This window comes from Gobius niger (assembly GCF_951799975.1).
Source record: "Gobius niger genome assembly, chromosome: 14".
Lineage (NCBI taxonomy): Eukaryota > Metazoa > Chordata > Actinopteri > Gobiiformes > Gobiidae > Gobius > Gobius niger.
Genome location: NC_136865.1, coordinates 14,225,330 through 14,246,369, shown reverse-complemented (window position 1 = coordinate 14,246,369; position 21,040 = coordinate 14,225,330). Strand labels below are relative to the sequence as shown.

Genomic DNA, 21,040 nt, shown 5'->3' with positions numbered 1-21,040 from the left:
ATTATATTATATTATATGTGTAGGCTAGGTCATCGCCATTTTACTCACAACAGCGACACCAAAGCACAACTTACCAATGATGTCTTCGTGAGTCCTTCTTCTCCTCCATATGCGTCACTGCCAACTCCATATCTCTCCTGTCCACTTCCATCGCTGTCCTAGTGTTGTCAGACTCCGTGTCACCCGTAAGTCCGGTTGTCCGATGACCGCTGCGAGCCTCGGATCTGCGTCGGGTTCCAGTGCATATGATGCGGGTAAAGTCTTCTCGTCATCCCGGTAAAGTCGGGCCTCGGCTCCGCTGCTGTTCTCCACAAAGTCCGGCGTCTCTTTCAGAGTTCCTCTTGAGAACGTGCTGCCACATGTCCGTGATGAAACTGATGTCGTTAATTTCTCCACAATTTCGTCATTTAAGGATAAAAAATGAAATGAAAACACGTGTATCAGCTGGAGGGCGTCTGGGCAGGTGAGCCTGCGCTCTGATTGGCTGAAGGGTCAGCTACGTCATAATGTCATATCCAGTAGTGTGTCTTATCATCATTATATTATAAACAATCTGAAATAAACTGCTGTTAAGCATTTCTTCTGATGCCTGTGATTTATATAGACGCAGATTTTTTGTAGAAAAAAAAAAATATAGTGAAACGTCTATATGGTATAGAGTTTAATGATGGAAAGAAAAAAGAAGGAAAAAAGAAAAAGGTTTATGTATTTGATTCTATTTATTTATTTATAAATGCTTTATTATCTACTATTTATTTATTTATGTATTTGGAATGGACGTTCAGTTCCTCCACAGGTGTGGCAGGGCTGGAGACCTGGGACTGCTATTTGTACTAGCATATATTGCAATTCATTGGGGCTAATTCTGCAAGTTTGTGATTCATTTCTTTGCGTTTGACTTTTGGAATCGTCGTCAAAATTGATCAGATAGACTACGTAAAATAAAGTTGTTTCTGAATGTAATGTACATGGGAGCTTGGGGGCGCTGTTTTAGTAGAGGTCTTATATTGTCGTAATTCAGGGATAAGACACACGACCACTTGTGTCGTTTTCTATTGGAGGACAGTCTATAAATCAGCAATAAAGCAACATTAAGTAATGTGTTTACCTTATTATACTTTTCATAGTCCCTCTGGGGGTAATACAAGTGTTAATGGGATTATTGGGGGGTCTTTCATCTCTCCCTGGTGTCTCTGGCAAGAAAACCACACTTGCAACTTCCTGCCTCCAGATCAGAGTCACCAATACACACTAATGGGATCACGAAAAAGAAGCTAGCAGGCTAACGGGAAAAGCTAACTGTGGGCTAGCGCCACTTAAACAGTATTTACAGCCAAGCTTGAGTGATAAAAAATATCTCCATTGTGTAATTGGATGTACAATATCCCTCTCTCCCTTTGTCTTTTCTGTCAGTGTAGTATTTACTCTCACGGACAATTAATGAGTAAAAAAACGACGACACCTGCAGTGAGTGCATGAGTTACTTATTACTAATTTAAACATGGCTGTTGGTAAGAGGTTTTAAGATAGAAACAAAATTATATAAATAAAAATATTAAGAAAGATAAAGCCAGTGTGGGTTATAGCATATACAGTGCCTCTCGTATTCATACACCTTGAGCTTTTGCACATTTTGTCATGTTTACAACCCTAAACATAAAGATTTTATTTTGTTATTCTGTTATTTTTCAAAAAATAGAAAAGTGAAAAGTGGGGTGTGCATAAGTATTCATACAGCATTTTCTGAGTGCATTAAATTGCCTTTAAAACATTCCTAATGACTCCAGAATGTTCACACCTTGGCCTAACCATTAAATAGAGGCCACCTGTGTGTAATCTACACATAGTATAATTTCAGCTGTTCTTTTAGGCCTCAGAGCTATTGTCGGAGTGTATTGGTCACTAAACAGCATCATGAAGGTCAAGGAGCACCAGAGAGATCAGGGATAAAGCTGTAGAGAAGTTTAAAGGAGCGTTAAGTTACACAAAGATTTCCCAAGATTTAAACATCTCCCGGAGCAACTGTTCAATCCATCATTCAGAAATGGAAAGAGTAAAGCACCACTGCCAACTTACCAAGACACGGCTGTTCACGTAAACTAACAAACTGAACAAGGAGAACACTGGTAAGAAATACAACCAAGTGCCCCAAGATTACTCTGGAGGAGCTGTGAAGTCCTGCCGCTGAGCTGGGGGAATCTGTACATGGGACAACTATAAGTCGTATCTACACAGATCTGGCCTTCACGGAACGAGTGGAAGAAGAAGGCCATTATTGAAAGGAGGCCTTAAGAAATCCCGTTTGAAGTTTGCTAGAAGTCATATGGAGGACACAGCTCCATGTGGAAGAAGGAGCTTTGGTCAGATGAGACAAAAATTGAACTTTTTGGCCCAAATGCAAAACGTTATGTATGGAGCAAACCTGACACTGCTCATCGTCCTGTGTGCACCATCCCCAGTGTCAAATATACGGGGGGGAGCATCATGCTGTGGGGCTGCTTTTCCTCAGCGGGGACTGGGGAGATTGTAAGAATAGTTGGGAAGATGGGTGGAGTCAAATACAGAGACATTTTGGAGGAAAACCTGCTGGAGTCAGCAAGAGAACTGAGGCTGGGGCGGTGATTCACCTCCCAGCAAGACAATGACCCGGAGCACAAAGCTAAATCTATAATGGAATGGTTTAATAAAAACGTATTAATGTGTTAGAATGGCCCAGTCAAAGTCCTGACCAAAATCCTATTGAAAATCTGTGGAAAAATCTGAAAACTGCTGTTCACAAACGCTCTCCTTCTAATGTGACAGAGCATGAGTTGTTTTATAAAGAGTAATAGGCTAAAATGTCAGTCTCTACATGTGCAAGGTGTATGAATACTTTCGAGAGGCACTGTAGGTGGCCCAAATACTGTACTTGGCTTATATGGCGCAATCCTCTTTGTGGTAGCCAAGATTCCAATCTTTTCTATATAGTCTGGGACCTGCTGTTATCCACCTGTTATCAACCCTATGTGAGAGCTCATGTGAGAACAGAGACGTGAGAAGGGCTGTATTAAAATCACACAGAGGGCTGCACACACCTGCAGAATTAACAACACTAATACAAGGGTATTTAAGAGTCTTTAAAGTGTGACAGGATATGACAGGATATGACAGGATTTAATGCTTTTAATGCTTATGACTTATCTGGAAGGACATCATCAGTTGCAAGTTCACCAGCTCCATATCATCATTTTATTTCAGTGAAGCAGCGATTGTAATATTGGGCAGAAAAGTTACAGGAAGTGACATAGATAAAGGTGAAGTTCCATAGCTTTTCTATTTATTTTTTATAATCATTATTAAAGAGCAAATACTGTACAAACAAATCAGGTACAGTGTAAACAAATCTCACTAAGGGACTGCACATCGTATAAAATAAATAAAAAGAACAGAGGATTACGTGGCCTGTTATAAATGGCATTTACATATTGAAAAGAAAATGGAGCAATTATTGTATAAGATTGTCTATAAAAGAAGCCAATTTCCCAGCATTCTTGGTGTTAATCAAGAGTTACAATGTAGATTCAGCGCGCTTGGTCTTGAAAAAAACCCAACATTTATGCAGGTAAAGTTTACCAAAATGACTAATGTTCCATAGCAATTTGACTCATTTCCCATTGACTTAACAAGGTTGGCACGGCAACAGTATTCACCTTATTCCGGAGGCTCACGTGGGCGCTGCCATGAATTGTGCCCGCCCCTTTTCTCCTAGCATGGGGCTGGAGAAGTCCACATAAAATCAGTCACTACACGAAAACAAAGCCGTTTTCAGGCCGCACAGAGAAACGGTGCAGTGTTGACATGAACATTGGCTATTTTACACAAACCCTCGTTCTCCGTTAAAATGAACGGGCTTTGCGCTCGACCGGAAGTGTCTGGCAAACGAGGTGCCGAGACAACGCAAAAAGTGGCAAAAGTGGGCGGGGCGGAATAAGGTGAATAAAATTGTTTGCCTTTACCTAACTTCCTGTCAGTGTCCAATAAGGGAGTGAAACCATAAACATCACAAAAATGGCCAAAATAAAGAAAGCTGGGTACAATCTATGTTTAAAATCTTAAACATAATTATGTTAACCATGTTTTAGCAAAAATTGTGTCTAATGTGTCATATGCACTTTAACATTTATGCTGACCGGATCAATACCAAACCTCTGAGAGAAATGATTTGCTGTGAACACAGTCCCAGACGCTCCTGCTTTAAAAGAGAAAGTAGCGGCTAACTCTTCAGTCTACTTTTATTGCATAACCTGTCCTCTTTATATTTGACTGCGTATCAAATGTCTTTCCACCGTTTTATTTATTTTTTCAGCCCATTAGTTCTTGTTTGCATTCATAACCACTGCCCGAATTTTCTGATTTTGGTTTGTAAACGTGTCACTTCCCGTATTATTCTTAGAACAAATTGAGCCGCCTTGTTTCCCAACACGCTCTGTCCTGCTTATTAACACACAGATATGGGGACATGGCTGCCGGACACCTGGGTAATTGGAGAAGGCTGTCATCTCGAGCGCAGGCAGTGTAGTGCGGACCTGTCAGTGTGATGTGAGGAAGTCGCGGCGCTGATAAAAGTGACACAGCTAATTGTCGCTGCGTATCTCAACGCTCGACGGAACTCCAGAGACCTCACAAATGAGTTCTTTTTCTATAGTTTCCATCACGTCGTCTCCCCTGGAAATTAAAAAGGAAGACGGTTGTGTTTTGCGCAGGGAAAAAATAATAACAAAACTGTCAAATATGAAAGTTAAAGTGACAGAGAATGAGAAGCATTAATGCAGGTTGAATTAAGTGGAAAGTAAGATTTGACCTTGGATGAGGACGGACTGTTATCTGTGTTTCTACAATCCAATCGTTATTTGGAGTATACAATTTTGACTTTTTGGATAATGGCAAATGGTGCCCCAGGCCTTGGAATTGGATTGTGCTTTGAAAAAAATATTATTTTCTTAAAACAGGAACGCGATGGCTCTTTTCATTGATACACTTAAATTTGACACAAAGGTCAACAGCTTTCTGCTACACCACATTCCATGGTCTTTTTTTGTTGTAAAAATTAAATGAAGAAAGTGGCATCTTGATTCGGTGAGAATAATACTCCAAAAAAAAAAACTCAACTTCACCATTCACCAATTTAAGTGTTAAGCTTTACCTTCGTTCATTTATGACCAGTGTATATGCCATTATTAAACTCCTCAATGTGCTGGGCAATTATGAAAGTCCAATCTTTGGGACAGGGACTGCTGCTGGGAGAGTGCACTCCAGAGAAAGGACACGGGGACACTTATGATTAATCACTGTGGGAACTCTGGTAGGAACAGGCCTGAGTCATGCCTGTTTTCTCTGCTCAACTCCAACAGAGGAAAGGGCTCCAGCCACGGCCGTGCTCATGTCAAACAAGCCACTCAAAAGGCTTCCGATGTAGGGAACAGACCAGGGCAAATATACAATAACTTTTAGAAGTGGAGCATTGATTGGCAACGCAAGAATGCCTCTTATAAAAATCTTCCACTCTGCCCATGATTGAAACGGAATGATTTTCGGTTTCCATGAAATGCTGTAAGTACACTTGATAAGATCTGGAAAATACAGTGGAGACAAATAGAAATAATCTTTAGGCGTGGGCAAAGAAAACAAATGCAAAGATAAACGCATAAACAAAACTTTACCTTCTTATTTACCTTCTTTATCGTCTGTATAAAAGAAAGAATTTGAGTAAAAGATTTGAGGCAATAAAGGATTTACATCTAAAGATCCCAGAACATTTTGTGATCATGAGAAAATAATAAATTCAATAAAAAGTCTGATTAGAAGTAGGTTTTATATTTTATTCCAAAAACTTTCAAAATAAGTTTCAAGTTCAAGAAAGTAGAATAAGCTTAGACACAATGCAAAGCATCATATACAGACGGATAAAATACATTTTATATATTGCAGACAAGCCATGGTGGGTCTTACATATGTACAGTATGTATGTAAACTTTTATGTACAATCTTTTTTACACATACAAAAGCCTTTGTTTCTATTTTCTTTGTATATATTTATATAGATTTATTTATATATATAGAGATTTTTATATACTCCCCACTAGCATTTGTACTACAATGAAAAAGAAAAAAGAAAATTACATATATGTCAATCCGTTTTTTTTTTCTTTTTATATTACAAATGTTTCCATAAAAATATATCTCTGTACAAAAAGATTTGATATTCATTAACATATTCTCTTTTCTGCAGCCTGCTCCATTTTACAGGCCTTCTGCTGTTTTGTTTTGTTTGTTTAGTTCTGACTTTGTTTGAGGGCTTAGCTCGTCTCTCGAAGGTGCTGTGGGGGTTTATGAATGCTCTATTTGAGAGATCTACTGGACTGGCAGAAAACAACCAAAGATGAACAAAGAAAGGAAACAAGGGGATTTGTAATAACCTTGAATGAAAAATGTTCACGCGGGCTAAGCTCAGGTAATGTGGAACAGCTCAGGAAATAGTTTTTATTTCAAGGGCGGTGTACTGGCTAGAGACTTTTGCATTACTGCACACAAACGGCAGTTTTGGATTAAGAGCAGCATACGGGTGCATATAACGTGAAGTGTTTAAACACATGATTTCTAATCGCAAAGGAAAAACACATATAACCTTGGGGAAAAACGGATGATCATGAATTTATGGTTTCAGTTCCTCCAAATTGCATTACAAAACAAATCTTAATGAACAAGTTACGAAAACAGACATATGCATGTAATCTTTTTGCCACTTCCAAGTCTGGATAAACCAAGAGGATGGTGTCAAAAAAAAGCATCACTTCCACGACTGGAAACGTTTTATACTCATGTCATGTTTCTATTGAACATATGCAGTTGCCTTTGTAAATTCAAGTACCTTATTTCCCGGACTATAAGTCGCACTGTTTGTCATAGTTTGCCTTGGATGTGCGACTTACATATCAAAATATATGTTTGCTATTTTCACACTGACAGCCGTTAGAGGGCGCTCTAGGCTTGTGGACCATTATCTGCTACTCCTGTACCACTGAAGATTTAAACGGTAATCGAGCAGCAGAAAGAAAGTTTGGAGTGAGCGAGAAACTTGTGAGGGACTGGCGAAAAGTGGAGGTTACTCTTACTGCAATGAAGAAAACAAAAAAAGCTAATCACGAGCTAAAAGCTAAATGCACACAGCTAGAGGAATGAGTTAGCAAATGTGAACTTGAGCAACGTGATGCCGGGAGAGGCTTGTCAACGGTGCAGTTAAGCATCCATGCCCAGGTAGTTGCCAATGCTGGTGCGACTTATACTCCAGAGCGACTTATATATATTTCTTTCTTCTTCCTTATGCATTTTTGGCCTGGTGCGACTTATACTCCAGAGCGACTTATATGTTTTTTTTCTTCTTCCTTATGCATTTTTTGGCTGATGCGACTTATACTCCAGAGCGACTTATAGTCCAGAAAACACGGTGGCCTTCTAAAATATTTTCAGCACATTTTATAATATTCTATTTTTCAAACACATATAGGCTTAAAATACTGACACGCTCAGCAATTAAATACATTCAACAAACTTTTCAGTAATCCCAAACCACATTTGTGTGTTTTTGAGAAATTAAAATATTTTTAAAAAAATGGCAAAAGAAGAAAAAATACTGCACATGTTTGACTCTAGCACGATTTTGCTCCTATAGAGTAGAGAAGCCTGGAGCAGCAGACGGATTGGACTACTCTCCACTCCGCTGGCTCTGTGAGAAATATCCATGAAGTTAGATGAGAACTCACAGACCTCGGCATTGGCCCGGTTCATTATGGAAAAGATGGTGAGCAGGAGAACCCAGTGCTGCGTGGGGCTGATAACAGAAAATGAGTCGAGGATGAACGAGTTTCTGTCTTAAAATATGCAAAGAGAACCAAATATCCCGCTGCTGCCCACAAAGACTCCCCGGCAAGTTCAGCTCACAACTGATCATTCGGGGGAACTTTTAGGACTAGCAGCAAACGGAAAGGAAAATAGAGTTGGATAAAGCACTGAAAATGATAAAGAAAACGTCCCTTCTTTGTTATTATTAGACCACTGCAACTAGTTTCGCTCGCCGTTTCAGTTTGGTGCAGTTCAATATAGTACAATACACTGTATACAGTAAGAGTTTAACAGAGAAGGAAAGTACATCGATACACCAATCAACTCCGGCGGATGTGATCCTGGAATGGAAAGGCCAAATAAATCTATGTAAAACAGTGGCTTTTGCAATCAAAATATTGTTTTATTTATTTATATGACATCTGTGATTTGGTCAAGTTTAACTTTTTTCTTCTTTGGTAAAAAAAAAAAAGAAAGAAAACATAAATCAAACAAAACAGTAATAGAACAGCATAACAGCATGGAAGAAAATGTAGAAGAGAAGAAATAAGGGTCACATTATTCTAAACAAAAAAAAAAAAAAGCAAAAAATATCAGTAGTTTATCAGCTTATCAGTAGTTGAAGCATATACAAGATTCAGTATGCTCACTGTGACATGTTTAGTCATTTGGTGATTATTATGCGTTAAATAAAATCAATAATCCATAATTATCCCAACTAAATAAATATATATTTTTGTAAGTAAATGCAGTTTTCCTTCTTTCTGCAATATTCTCCTCCACTGATGTACCTCTCATACTGTGAAAAAATGTGTGGGACCAAATATAATTTATAAAATATTTTAATAGACATTGTCTCTCTTGAACACAAATGGAGCCACTATAGACGGTTCAGATGTCCGTATCATGAGATTGTACCAAGGCACTAGAATGAATGTAAAGTGCATGTTGGGAGGCTGGAAAGGTCAACACACGTGCGGAAAAGTCGCCATATTCTGTCACTTTCTCCAAACTACACATCTGCGCCAAGCCCTTGCAACAAACCCCCACCCCAACCAAACATGTCCTCTAATAATGGATTGGCATGTCTTTTTTTTTTTTTTTCTCTCCAAACATTCTGAGAAATAAAATGAACCCAAAGTACCACATTGGCCACGATAATTCAGTCGTTTCCTTTCCCATCAATTCACACCCAGAGCGGAGCAATGGGGCCAATATTCTATCTGTACCGCGGAGATAAGCGGAGAGCCTTTAAAGTAATAAAATTGTAAAAGCAATTACTGACTCAAAGTGAAAGTGATTGAAGGAACAATACAGTTATTGGTTTCAAAAGGCCGGCGTTTCAGAGGAAAATGATAAACTATAGGTGAGGCAGAAGACTTCATTAAAAGAGGAGGACCCTTAAAGAGCGCACATTTCTGTATTTTGTTCTATTCAGTTGTTGTTTCTATTTTTGTGTGTTTTTACTGAAACAACTGGCTAATTAAGAATAGATGCAAGGATAGGTCAATGCTAGGCTCAAAAACAGCAATATTTTAGGGGTATAAATGCATAGTAATATGTATAAGAATGCATGAATGGCACAAAATTTTATAAAAAGGCCCACAGGAAAACAAGTCACCCCCTGGGTTGACAGTGTTGTACCTGCTCATTGTGAATTTACGCAAAACGGTTCAACATCCACACCGCCAGAGATGGAACAATACTAGGAAAACAAATATAATTCAGTCATTTTGTTAAAAGTTTTCCTCAGTAATTGAGGTTGCTTTAGCTTACATACATTACATCTGATTGATATGGATTTGAGAGTGCAATATCTCAGTCTTGTCAAGACTGTTTCCCCCCCACAGAGGAACCCTTGATGCTGTGGTGGAATTGATGGATCAGGAATATTCTGCGTCAGATTCCGGTTGCTCTAATGTGGCCTGAAATCAACACTCTTTTTCCTTACACCAAGAAAACACAGCGCTAAGTGCTTTTTAAGAAGAGCCACCTCATAACCTCCCGTGGACACAGCTGCCTCAGCAGAAAGAAACACATTGCCGACTCCAGCCAAAAAAGGAAAAAAAAAAGTCATGATGGAGTGTATTACATCCAACAAGGCCTTCAAAACTCACTGATTTTTAATTCGTCCAAAAGCCAGAGGATGAAAGATTTCTCCAGCCTCTGGAGCAGACATTTGAGAAAAGAAAAGGGTTCCCAATAACTCACCACAGTAAAGAACGCTGCGTGAAGAAAACCAAATCGAAAACAGGGGAAAATGGATGAACAGTCCAGGCTGTCTCTCTGTGGCTCCACACTTCATTTGCACAGAGACGTCCCATAGCTACTGGTCAAGTTTCTTGATTCAAAGTTGACCATTTTAAAAATCCCTTTGGGTTTAGATGTCACGCAGGGAGAAAAGTCATCACAGCTTGGCTATCAGCTTTCCTCGAGCTGCAGGAGTTTCAGGTAGCTTGTCCTCCAAACATGGCAAACGACTAAGAAACCAGGTGAAGTTGGAAAGCATTGTGTTGTTGGCATTTATATAAGTCATGTCTTCACGTGGTTTCTCTTCCATAGCATCCTGTGGGCATATGAGCTTATGACACAATAGGTGTGTCTCAGCAAATAAAATAATCTTTGTTTTGCCCTCTGCTCAAGGATCCACAGGTGTCCTCTCTTGGCAGGCAGTCTCCGTCTTCTGTAGGAATCAGGAATGAGTGCTCTGATGTAGTGGTTGCATAGGAGCAAGAACAAGAAAGACAGAAGGTACAGAAAAGTTAAATTCAACTACATAGATGTGCTGTCACCTCTTCACAGAGAAGTACATTTGCAGAAGTAAACCATAGAGAATGGTAAACAACATGTGAAATATTTACAAAACCAAATAATCCCTGTTCATCTAAATAAAGACTATGAAATCTACGAAACTGAAACTAGAAGTATAGTATTGGGCAGTAAATATCAACCATTTAAGACCAGGAAGCCTGGCAAGGGATGGCAACATTTATTAGTAGTGGGCTGATTTTTTTTTTTTTTTTTCCAAAAGAGAAAAGGCCAAGCCCTCCCGTGTTCAAACTCGAGTGCTATTTTGCACAAAATACTACCATTGTTCATCATAGGGACAAATCAGAGGGGATTTTCTATAAAGTTTCTAAAAGAACTGACATTATTTGAATTAGTTCTGTTGTACCGTAAAAGTAGACCTGTGTAATGTGTAATTACATTTCTGAGACGCATCTGTGGAGTTAGAAGATACAGACTGGGGGTTGGTTTTGGCTCCCGGGCCTGACATGGCCAACTCCTGCTAAAGGAGATGTTCTAATACCCTGCTTCCTCAAACTCTCACATCACACTCCATGCAGCTAATAATAAACTACAGCAAACCCCTCCTTTCAATCCTTTCACATTTACTACACATCACATGGCTAATCATACCCTTCTATTCACACTAATATAGGGCAGACTATTGTTGAACGACTCTTTACCTGTGGAGGAAGCAGTTGCTATACAGCTGTGCACACTGTGCTGACAGTAAACTCGCTCTCGTTGGCCATGATGTCGGTGGGCTGGATGTTGCGGTCGTACATGGGGTTCTCAAACGTAGCTCGGCCATTAGTGTTTTCATGGCCAACATAACCATTGAAGGGGACTTTGGGTCTTCTTCTGAAATATGGCAACAAAAAGAAAAAGATGATTTGAAGCTGATACAATAAAAGCAAATTGTTGTAAGTGTTCAGTTGTTTGGCTACCATCTAATAACACCGATACAAAATCAATGTGTTTCATTTTCACTGGGAGTATAAGATCTAAAGAAAAATATGATATCAAAACAGTCACACTATATTGTCTGTGTGGGTGTGGATCAGACAAAAAGACATGAAAGAAAAATAAGACCTGTAATGCCAGATGTCTCTGTGGATGTTTACCTGTGTTTGTAGAGGTACAAAGCAAAGCCTGCAATGATCATGGCTATAAAAGGCACTAGGATGGCTGCAGCCACTGAACTACTATTGGAGGCGAAGTTGTACCCTGGATTCTCTCTGCTGGGATCCAAACTCTCTGCAAGAAACATGGAAACAGATGAAAGATTAAACATCTTTCTTTCTATTGTTCTTGCCGTGCCCTAGTTGCCAGGAGAACCAAAAGTATATATCAGAAACTAGATATGTTGTAATGTTGACAGGAACTATATAAACGATTAGCCATTGGGCAGCTCCTTTTTTTAAAAACTGATCATTTTCATCATTTATTTTCAAGGGCTGACACAGGTAACAATAAAAGAAAAGAGAATATCTTGCAGGCAGGTAATCTAAGGTCTTTGTATGTCATTTTTGACAGAAGCTTGAGCACAAATCTCCATAATGCCCTGGCACACGCCCCAAAGTCTTCTTTTTAATAAGCACACTTGTCTCCGTCAGAGCACTCGGAGCCGGAGAGATGTCCCACACCTGCTGCTGAGACGCCCTTCTCATGACAAGACATTTCTCTTCCATATCCTTTTATCATGCCAGCCCATGCTTAATCTATGTTAACACCACATCCTTTTACGCTCCATTTCAAATTCCCCGCTCCCATGTGATCGCTCTTTAACACTGAAGTCTTGTGTCTGTCAGCAGAATGATAGGCTCTTGAGTTCGCATGGATTTGCTTCTAAAGGTCTCGAAGACTTATCGTTATTAACTAAAAGCCCCGGCAAATGCACCCAGATACGGGGATGCAAAGGACTGAACTGAAGTTTCTACTGAAAAAAACCATAATGTATTGTATGTTATATGACTATAGTAAGTTTTGTCACATCATATACAGGCATGACTGTTAGAAAATATAGCATTAGATAGAAGAATACCCGGGTTAGTTTTCCTGGTTGTTTGGGGCCTTTCCTTCAGATATTGTAGACCTTCCAATTATAGACCGAAGTATAGCATCACATTCTACAAATGCCAGTGTTGTACATCATATATGGCCTAAATGGGAATGATGGAGAGCCAGTTTTGGATCCCGAAACTGAGAATAGCAATTATGGAAGATTAAAAAATTACTCAAAGCTGCGATCCAGGTATGTTTATGATGTGAGAACAATATTGTAACGTGTTAAAAAAGCTTGAAAAAAGTTGATTTGCCATAATAGGCCTCTTTAATGATACTCTATGGTAGTAAACTTTACTGACAGATGCAAGGCTATGGGAAATCTGTCTGTGTGGGGAGTTTTGGGAGATTTTTTTATGTGAAGAGTAAATAAATCAAGATCACATTGGCCATGACCGTGCTCAAAATATACTGAATGGGGAGAAAGAAATTCGAAGCATATTAAACTTGCAAAATAAGGTTTTTTTTGAGGTTCAAAATGCTAGCCAGTGCGACTTAAACTATCATTCGCTGATTATAAAGTGAGATGTGCCCCCTGACGTTAAATTACAGCTATACTTTAAGTAAAATGTTTTCCACTTTGCACTCTAAAGAAGAATCCAAACAAGTCAAGCACACGCTGTGAAAGAACGTCTAATTAAGTTTAGTCGAGCGATTCGGCGATTGAAAACAGGGCCATATCAATCTCACAGCAGCGGGGGGGGGGGGGATTCCGTGGCTGCCTCACTCACCTAGCCTCTGGAGACCGAACTGGCCGAAGCCCTTCCCTTTGACGAAACCCTGATACACAAAGGAGTTGGAGGAGGAGATGTAGGACACCTAGAGAGAAGGAAGCAGAAGACAGTCACTTTATGTGTCACATCCAGGGCCGCACGACGGAGCCAGTTGTGAAGTGTCAGTGGCTGGTGTGCTCGCAAAATGAAATATCGTGTCAAAGAGCTGAGAGGCACACTCACGGTTGACATTTAATACAGCGTTTTTCAGCTCAAGAGAACAAACAGCACTCTACAGCCGACTACAAGAGAAATATTGGACTTTTTACACTGCCTATATGCCAGTGTCTGAAACTGAAACCACAGTGAACAAGTCAGGGGAATGTAAAGACCCAGAATACAATAAAACACGCTTCGTCTTTTTCTTAATACAATTGATCGTGCTTTAGAGACAGTCTTGCAATGGATACTTTACAGTCTTCATTTTATGCTACCTGCTAGCTGTCATATGTTTTCCCCAAATAGAAGAAAAGTATTTTCCGGACTAAGTCACACTTTTTTTCATAGTTTGGCTAGGGGTGCGACTTATACTCAGGTGTGACTTATACATCAAAATATGTAATCACAATGTTTGTTATTTTCACACTGACAGCCGCTAGAGGGCGCGCTAGGCTTGTGGACCAGTACCTGCTACTCCTGTACCACTGAAGATTTAAAAAAACGGTAATCGAGCAGCAGAAAGAAAGTGTGGAGTGAGTGAGAAACTTGTGACCGACTGGCGAAAAGCGGAGGTTACTCTTACTGAAATGAAGAAAACAAAAAAAGCTTATTGCGGGCTAAAAGCTCGATGGCCACAATGAGAGGAACGAGTTCACCAATAGGAGCTTGAACAACGTGCTGCCGGGAGAGGCATGTAAACGCTGCAGTTACACCTCTATGCTCATTTTGCATTTTTTTGGCTGGTGCGACTTATATTCCGGAGCGACTTATAGTCCGGAAAACGTGGTACGTTTGTGTTGAATACAAACACAATTGGTACCACAACAAGTCCCTCCCACTGACTAATATAATAAAAGCCCTCTGCAGTGCCTATGCTTTAATGCAAGACTGGCTCATCATTCGAGACCTCGATAAGACTAAAATAGAAAATGGGTTTGACAGTGACTTTTCCATTGACAGCATAAAAAGAATCAAACTACTTCTTTGACCTGCTTTTTCACCGAGACTGTGTTCTCACGGCCTGAGGTGGAGGAGAATATGAGGGAGCACAGCTTCTGCGAGAGGAGGGGCCGTGCCGCGGAATCCTGATTACCAGCCAATGATTTAACTGACATTTTAATTAAAGAGAAAACTCTCGCCGGGCCCTATATCTCTCGGGCGTGACAAGGTTACTGTGCATGTGTGCCCTGTATATTTCATAGAACATCAGACAGCCTGTGTGTCTTAGAGAGGTGAAATATGTGCGTAATTAAACCAGGGGGAAAAATCCAAGTGGAGCTGACCCGAGCGCACACTTACATGTCCGTCCAGGGCCCAGTTGTCAATTTTGAACTTATTGACAAAGATCTCCACGGGGCCGCGGATCTGGTGAACCTGCAGCAACAAGTGGGCTTCTTCCCTTTTATATGTACCTGCAACACACAGTGGTTACTGTAATGGAGGGCCTGAGAGCTTTGCAAGTATGATGTAACTGTAAATATAAGATTCTGGAATTTGAATCACTGGGATGTCTTTGAACTGAACAAATCTGCAAAATATCACATTCTTCAATTTATTGATGATTTTTACTTGTACAGGAACAGCACAGAATCATGGCATAAATTGTGCTTTTTCGTGTAAAAAGGGTTATTTGAGGCTTAACTGCTTAAATGGCACAGTAGGTGTTGGTGTATGTTTCTCTTAGGACGTGAAAGGCTTTATGTTTCACAATATAATTTGATTGTGGCGCTATAGCGGCTCAAACAATAGAAATGGAGTATCGCACAGTTAAATTCAAATGCCATCTTTTATATTCACAGCTGCACCATAATTGTGCTAAGAGGGCCATATCAAAAAGTCTGCTGCTTGGGGTAAACACTCCCATATACTTCGAAAACAGTTATTATAGATGATTTAAACAATTTTCAAATGAAAGTCTGAGCGTCTGTGTTTTTCTTACCAGCCAGTTTGAGCTCCACTCCGCTGTGGTCAATCAGTGTCCCATTAACGCGGTTACTGAAGGGCTCAAAGGCAGTGATGCTGAGCATGGCCGGCTGCTTCTTCCCCAGGTACTCGTAAGAACCCCTCCACAGAGAATTCTTTGCAAATACACCCCCAGGGACTAAAAGGAACCAGAACATGAGACGGAGGAGATTCATGAGTATCAGGCAGAGTACTTCTAAAGGCAGGAAATAAGTCAGAAGCTGGATTTGCAGGAAATTTGTCTTGGACACACAGGTTGCCACACTAAAAATACAATGACATAATGACAAAGACAGTAACCCCATACATTTAAATACAAAAGCACAAAAAGCACACACATTTTCGTCACCGCTCTGCTCTTTGGAGAAGAGAAGAAGCTAACAGGCTAGCACCACTTAAACAGTATTTACAGCCAAGTTTGAGTGAAAAAAATGATCTCCATTATGTAATTGGATGTACAATGTCCCTCTCTCCCTTTGTCTTTTCTGTCAGCGTAGTATTTACTCTCACGGACAATTAATGAGTAAAAAAAAACGCAACATGCGACGACACCTGCAGTGGTGCTTGTGGCCTCTACGGACATGATTTATTCAGATCTGCTTAAAAACCATAAGCAGTTCTGCGTACAAAGAGGGTCATTTATCAAGACAGGCCAACTAAGCCAACTAGCATGTTGCAATGAATTTAACATTTGAGGCTTCCTATATTACAGTTTTAGATATTACAATACGTCTTATATGTAAATGAGAGAATGGTGCGCACGTGAAAAATGCTGATCCAGCAGCTGATGCACATGCTACTCGTTTTGTAACTCTAAAGTGTGATCATCACGGCGCCTTCGAGCTGCTAACCACCACTGAAAGCGGTAAGTTTGATTTGACCAATTTATAATCCTGACCAGCCCCTTTTTCTCAATCATTATCAAATCTTTTCATACTGTACTTTTTTTTTTACAGTTTACAAAAATAAAGAGGTACTAGTAATAATGTTTTTTATGTTTTACGTATGAGTAATATTTCCTCTTCAAAGGGAAACAGGCAAAAACCGATAAGCCCCCCCCCCCTGATAAGCTACCATAGCTTATCACTGTAATACCTTCATAGTTTGGGGATTTTGTGAGAAAAACATCATACCTGGTAATTTAGAAGGTGGCTCTTGCACCGTCCCCACCGGGCTCTTCCCACTCGGCCGGTTATCCGCTGCAGGACAGACAGGGAAGAGGACACTTTACGACAGAAACACACACTGACCTCACCGGAAGGCACAAAAACCCATTTCCTGGTACACTCGCTGGTCCCACGCAGGGGTCAAAATGCCCCGCTTAGTGACAAGCCTTACTCCTAATAACCCCCCAGTGCCCACAGCGAGAGGTGCCAGTGACTCACGAGGAGTGGAGCAGCTGGGAGTCCTCTGCTCTACTGTACAACGTGGGCTCAATCATAGACACTTTCACAGCTTCCAGGAAAGCGCTTTAATAATGGCTTACTCCCAGCAGGCTGCGGGGCGATGGCAATAGTAAACACACCCACGCCGGGGCCCCACAGCAAAGGTTGGGAGCCTTAACATAGGGACTACAAACAAAGACAGTTATACTAGTGGTAAGTTATGAATGCACATATCCCACACACAGTCCCAGACAGCCTTGTGCTTTATGGGCTGCCACTCTTTTGATTTGCCCTTCTATCACCGAGCCCAGAGGAGCAGTTAATAATCTCGATGTGCTGAGGCCAGTTTTCTTTCTTTTCTCCCTTCCTTCAGCACCTTAAAAACACCCAACACCTCGATATATTTCTGCAACAGTGTGGCATTGAATCCATCACCTTACTCTTTCTCTACAACCCCATTAGCATTCGTCTTCTCCAGATAATTGCATGTCGATTGGCCTCCTTTCCTCCTATATGTTTTTTAGGCTACCGCTATGAGGGGTGCTAACGGCAGTCTATTTATCTGGGAGACCTTGTTAACACAGCCTGACCATTTATAAGGAGTACTTGTGCAAACCGAATCAATGGGATGTATTGGTCTAATCAAGTTTTGCACCCCTGTTAATGCCTCAGTTTGTGTGTTTGTGTGTGTGTGTGCGTGCGTGCGTGCTTGCGTGTGCGTGTGTGTAATACCGTGGCCAGAATTACTGAGGCTGTAATACTGGCCGAGGTAATTGTGTGATGGATGGGCAGTCCCAAACTGGCATGTGTGCTAGAGTGGCACAAGATTATTCATCATCATCACCCGTTTCTTCAGTTACATTTTTTATCAGTTGTCAAGTCAGATTTGTTAAGACAGCATCTTTTTCCCTTAATAATCTGTATTTTATAAACAATGACGTTGAAATTATTAAATACAGCAGTCAACCGTTATTACCTTGTGAATGCTGATCTCGTCAGATTAGGAGCTAAGCAGGTTTGGGCCTGGTTAGTAACTGGACTGTGAGGGAATACCAGGTGCCCGTGTGAGTGAGTGGTTGGTGGTGGTCGGAGATGTGCGCAGAAGAGCTTTGGTTAGTCGACCCCAAGGGTAGCTGTGGCTGCATATGAAGCTTACCACAACTAAGTATTGAGTGAATGAAGAATTGCCCCTTGTGAAAGCTTTGGGTGACCCTACTTTCCCTGTGAACTACTTTACAAAATAAAAAATTAGTTAGTAACTGGACTGTGAGGGAATACCAGGTGCCCATGTGAGTGAGTGGTTGGTGGTGGTCGGAGATGTGCGCAGCAGAGCTTTGGTTAGTCTACCCCAAGGGTAGCTGTGGCTGCATATACCACAACTAAGTATTGAGTGAATGAAGAATTGCCCCTTGTGAAAGCTTTGGGTGACCCTACTTTCCCTATGAACTACTTTACAAAATAAAAATGGGAAATAAGCAAAGTAAACCTTGGACAGTTACTGTTAGGCACATGAATTTTCTATTTCAAGGGAACTATGTAAATGCAAAAGATACAATAACAGAATTGTATGTATAAGTTGTATAAGTTTACCTGCACAGATTGGTGGCTTCCCTGTCCAGCTTCCATCAGATCTGCAGGTTCTGTGCTCTGACCCTCCGACCAAGTAGAAGCCCGGCTGGCATGTGTAGATCAGAGTGTAGCCCAGAGACGGCAGTTCAATGGCCCTTACATCAGACTGGGCTGGCAACTCCGGCTGGCTACAGTGGTGAGCTGCAGGGAGGAGGAGGCATTTTTGGGTTTACTGCATACTACAAATGCTGTCATAGTTTTTTAGTACAAATAAGCAAAACTTAAATCAAAATAAAAAGTGAATAAAAAAGTAATTACTTAAGACCCAAACTAAGATTTAAAGCCCCCTTGCCTGACTTTTGTTATATTTTTGCAAGCTTATATTGTTTTTGCCCCATGAAGTTATTTTGTAAAAAATTGTAATTTGGTTAAAAAAGGTACAAATTAGGTGTAGTGCCTTTAACGTCTGTATAGTTTTGTCAAAAAAGAAATAGGAAGATTCAAAAGATAAAACATGAAAATGATCTGAAGAAGGCTCTGCCAAAACGTAATCTTTATTAAATATACCTTTGGACATTGGCTACTTGAGTGTGTGATGCTGCTTTTTTGAATTATTAAGAGTCAAACAACATTCAAGTCCTGGTTTACTGACCTATGCACTCTGGTTGAAAGCCACTCCATGTGAGGTTAGGTAGACAAGTTCGAGATATTGAGCCTTGCAGTAAGTAGCCCTTTCTGCAGTTGAAGAATACAGTACTGCTTATCTGAAAAGGAAAACAAAATGAATGAATTCAGGGCATATTCAAACATCAACGTTTATCTCCATCTCAAAAGTATAACTCAGCTTCAACCCAGGCAAAAAGTGGGACACATATCAAATTGTACACTATTATGCGCAGCACAAAAGAATACAATTTGCGAATAAAAGGCCCACTCTGATAATGCGACGAAAAAAAAAGAATCAAATAAAGCCTTGAATGAAAAACATCCTTTTGTGCAAGTGTATCAAACATGACGTTATTTTTAAGAGCACCATATCAAATCTGGTGTTTGTACGCTTCATCACAATGTCAGACTGCTGAATGGCTCTCAGATATACAGAATCGAGGTCAGAGTTATGGCAGTATTGCTAAAAAGTTTCAGAAGGAGACAGAAAAGACAATAATCAATAAAAAGTGAATTTTCTTTTCACACCTGGTAGCCTTGGCTGTTGTTCTGATTGCCAAACAGAGGGGCGCCAGGGTCCCCACAGGTAGTGTGAGTAGGATCTGAAAAAAAAAAAAGGCAGAAGCTGTTAAGGATCAAGATTACTTTGTCTATTGAAAAATAAACTCCACAAAAAAAAATAGTAGATGCATAGAAGTATCACACTGCAAAAGAAAACTGCGTAAAGCCGAAACTGACCTACAACCCATTAGTTGAGTCACAGTAATAAAACTATTCATCTACACTGCTGTTTTTCTAAAATGAGTATCTTTCTATGGTCTAATTTTTTTTTTCTTTCTCTTGAGCCAATGCCAATTTCCCCTGATAAAACATGAGCTCATTAGCAATGGTATTGAAGTAATAAAGGCAACGAGCAGTACCTATGCAGGAGGGTTGAGTGCCGCTCCATATACCATCGTACTGGCAATAGCGCCGAGCAGAGCCGACCAGCACATATGGCGAGTAGCAGGAGAACGATACAGAAGACAGGTAGGTGAATCCTCTGTCCTCTCTCCTGCCCTGAGCCGGTATGCCTGGGTCTCCACAGAACACAGCTGTGACCACAAAAAAAAAGAAGTTGTTGGTCAATGGGTCGAAGAAAAAAGTCCTACTATTCAAAATCAGAAATAAAAAGACAAAAAGCATACGAAAGCACTGAGGTTTCTCTCCACTCCAGTTGCCATTGCCTTGACACATCAGTACAGTGGGCAGGGACAGCTGGTAACCCTGGTTGCAGGAATAGCTGATGCTGGAGCCCCAAACAAAGTCTGTTCCAACAACTTGTCCATTGGGGATGTTGGGAGGCGGACCACACACAATGGCTGATAAAAACAAAGCAAATGCAGGTATTACTTTACATGGTACTATTAAGGCCGCGAGACACTGCAGGTGAATAGGAAATAAATAAATGTAGAGATATCAATTAGAAACGTTTGCTGTGGATTACTAACATAAATAAGATATTTTTTCAATTTTATCAAAATATCGCTTAGCACAAGACTGGAAAGGTGTAGAGGTTGTCAAAAAAACTGCCAAGCATTGGCTGATAAAGATCACAAAAAAAAAATCAGCCTTAGAAAAACCCATATCGGTCAACCTCTAGTTTGGAGAAAGTGTATGGAAAACTTAGAGAAATGTAGAGAAACAGGTTAATAACGTCTGTGCATGCGCCAGTATATTTCCCCCATCTATAGCTAGGGCTATATAGCCACGGCTGTCTTCCAGAAAGGTAATTACCGTATTTGGATTACAGCGCTA

The 21,040-nt window shown here is 40.4% G+C and overlaps 1 protein-coding gene across 1 annotated transcript in view; it reads right to left on the bottom strand.

Moving 5' to 3' along the window:
- Window positions 1-9,479: 9,479 nt before the first annotated feature.
- The window catches only part of csmd2 (CUB and Sushi multiple domains 2), a 212,126-nt gene continuing 200,565 nt past the window's right edge, over window positions 9,480-21,040 (bottom strand). The window contains exons 61-72 of the mRNA XM_079571186.1: window positions 20,431-20,604; window positions 20,164-20,337; window positions 19,772-19,845; window positions 19,230-19,341; window positions 18,599-18,778; window positions 16,757-16,822; window positions 15,601-15,762; window positions 14,961-15,073; window positions 13,461-13,548; window positions 11,790-11,922; window positions 11,349-11,526; window positions 9,480-10,585 (exon numbers count right to left, since the gene is read on the bottom strand). Coding sequence (XP_079427312.1) covers window positions 11,367-11,526; window positions 11,790-11,922; window positions 13,461-13,548; window positions 14,961-15,073; window positions 15,601-15,762; window positions 16,757-16,822; window positions 18,599-18,778; window positions 19,230-19,341; window positions 19,772-19,845; window positions 20,164-20,337; window positions 20,431-20,604 — 1,436 coding nt within the window. The 3' untranslated portion in view covers window positions 9,480-10,585; window positions 11,349-11,366. The remainder of the gene's footprint in view (window positions 10,586-11,348; window positions 11,527-11,789; window positions 11,923-13,460; window positions 13,549-14,960; window positions 15,074-15,600; window positions 15,763-16,756; window positions 16,823-18,598; window positions 18,779-19,229; window positions 19,342-19,771; window positions 19,846-20,163; window positions 20,338-20,430; window positions 20,605-21,040) is intronic.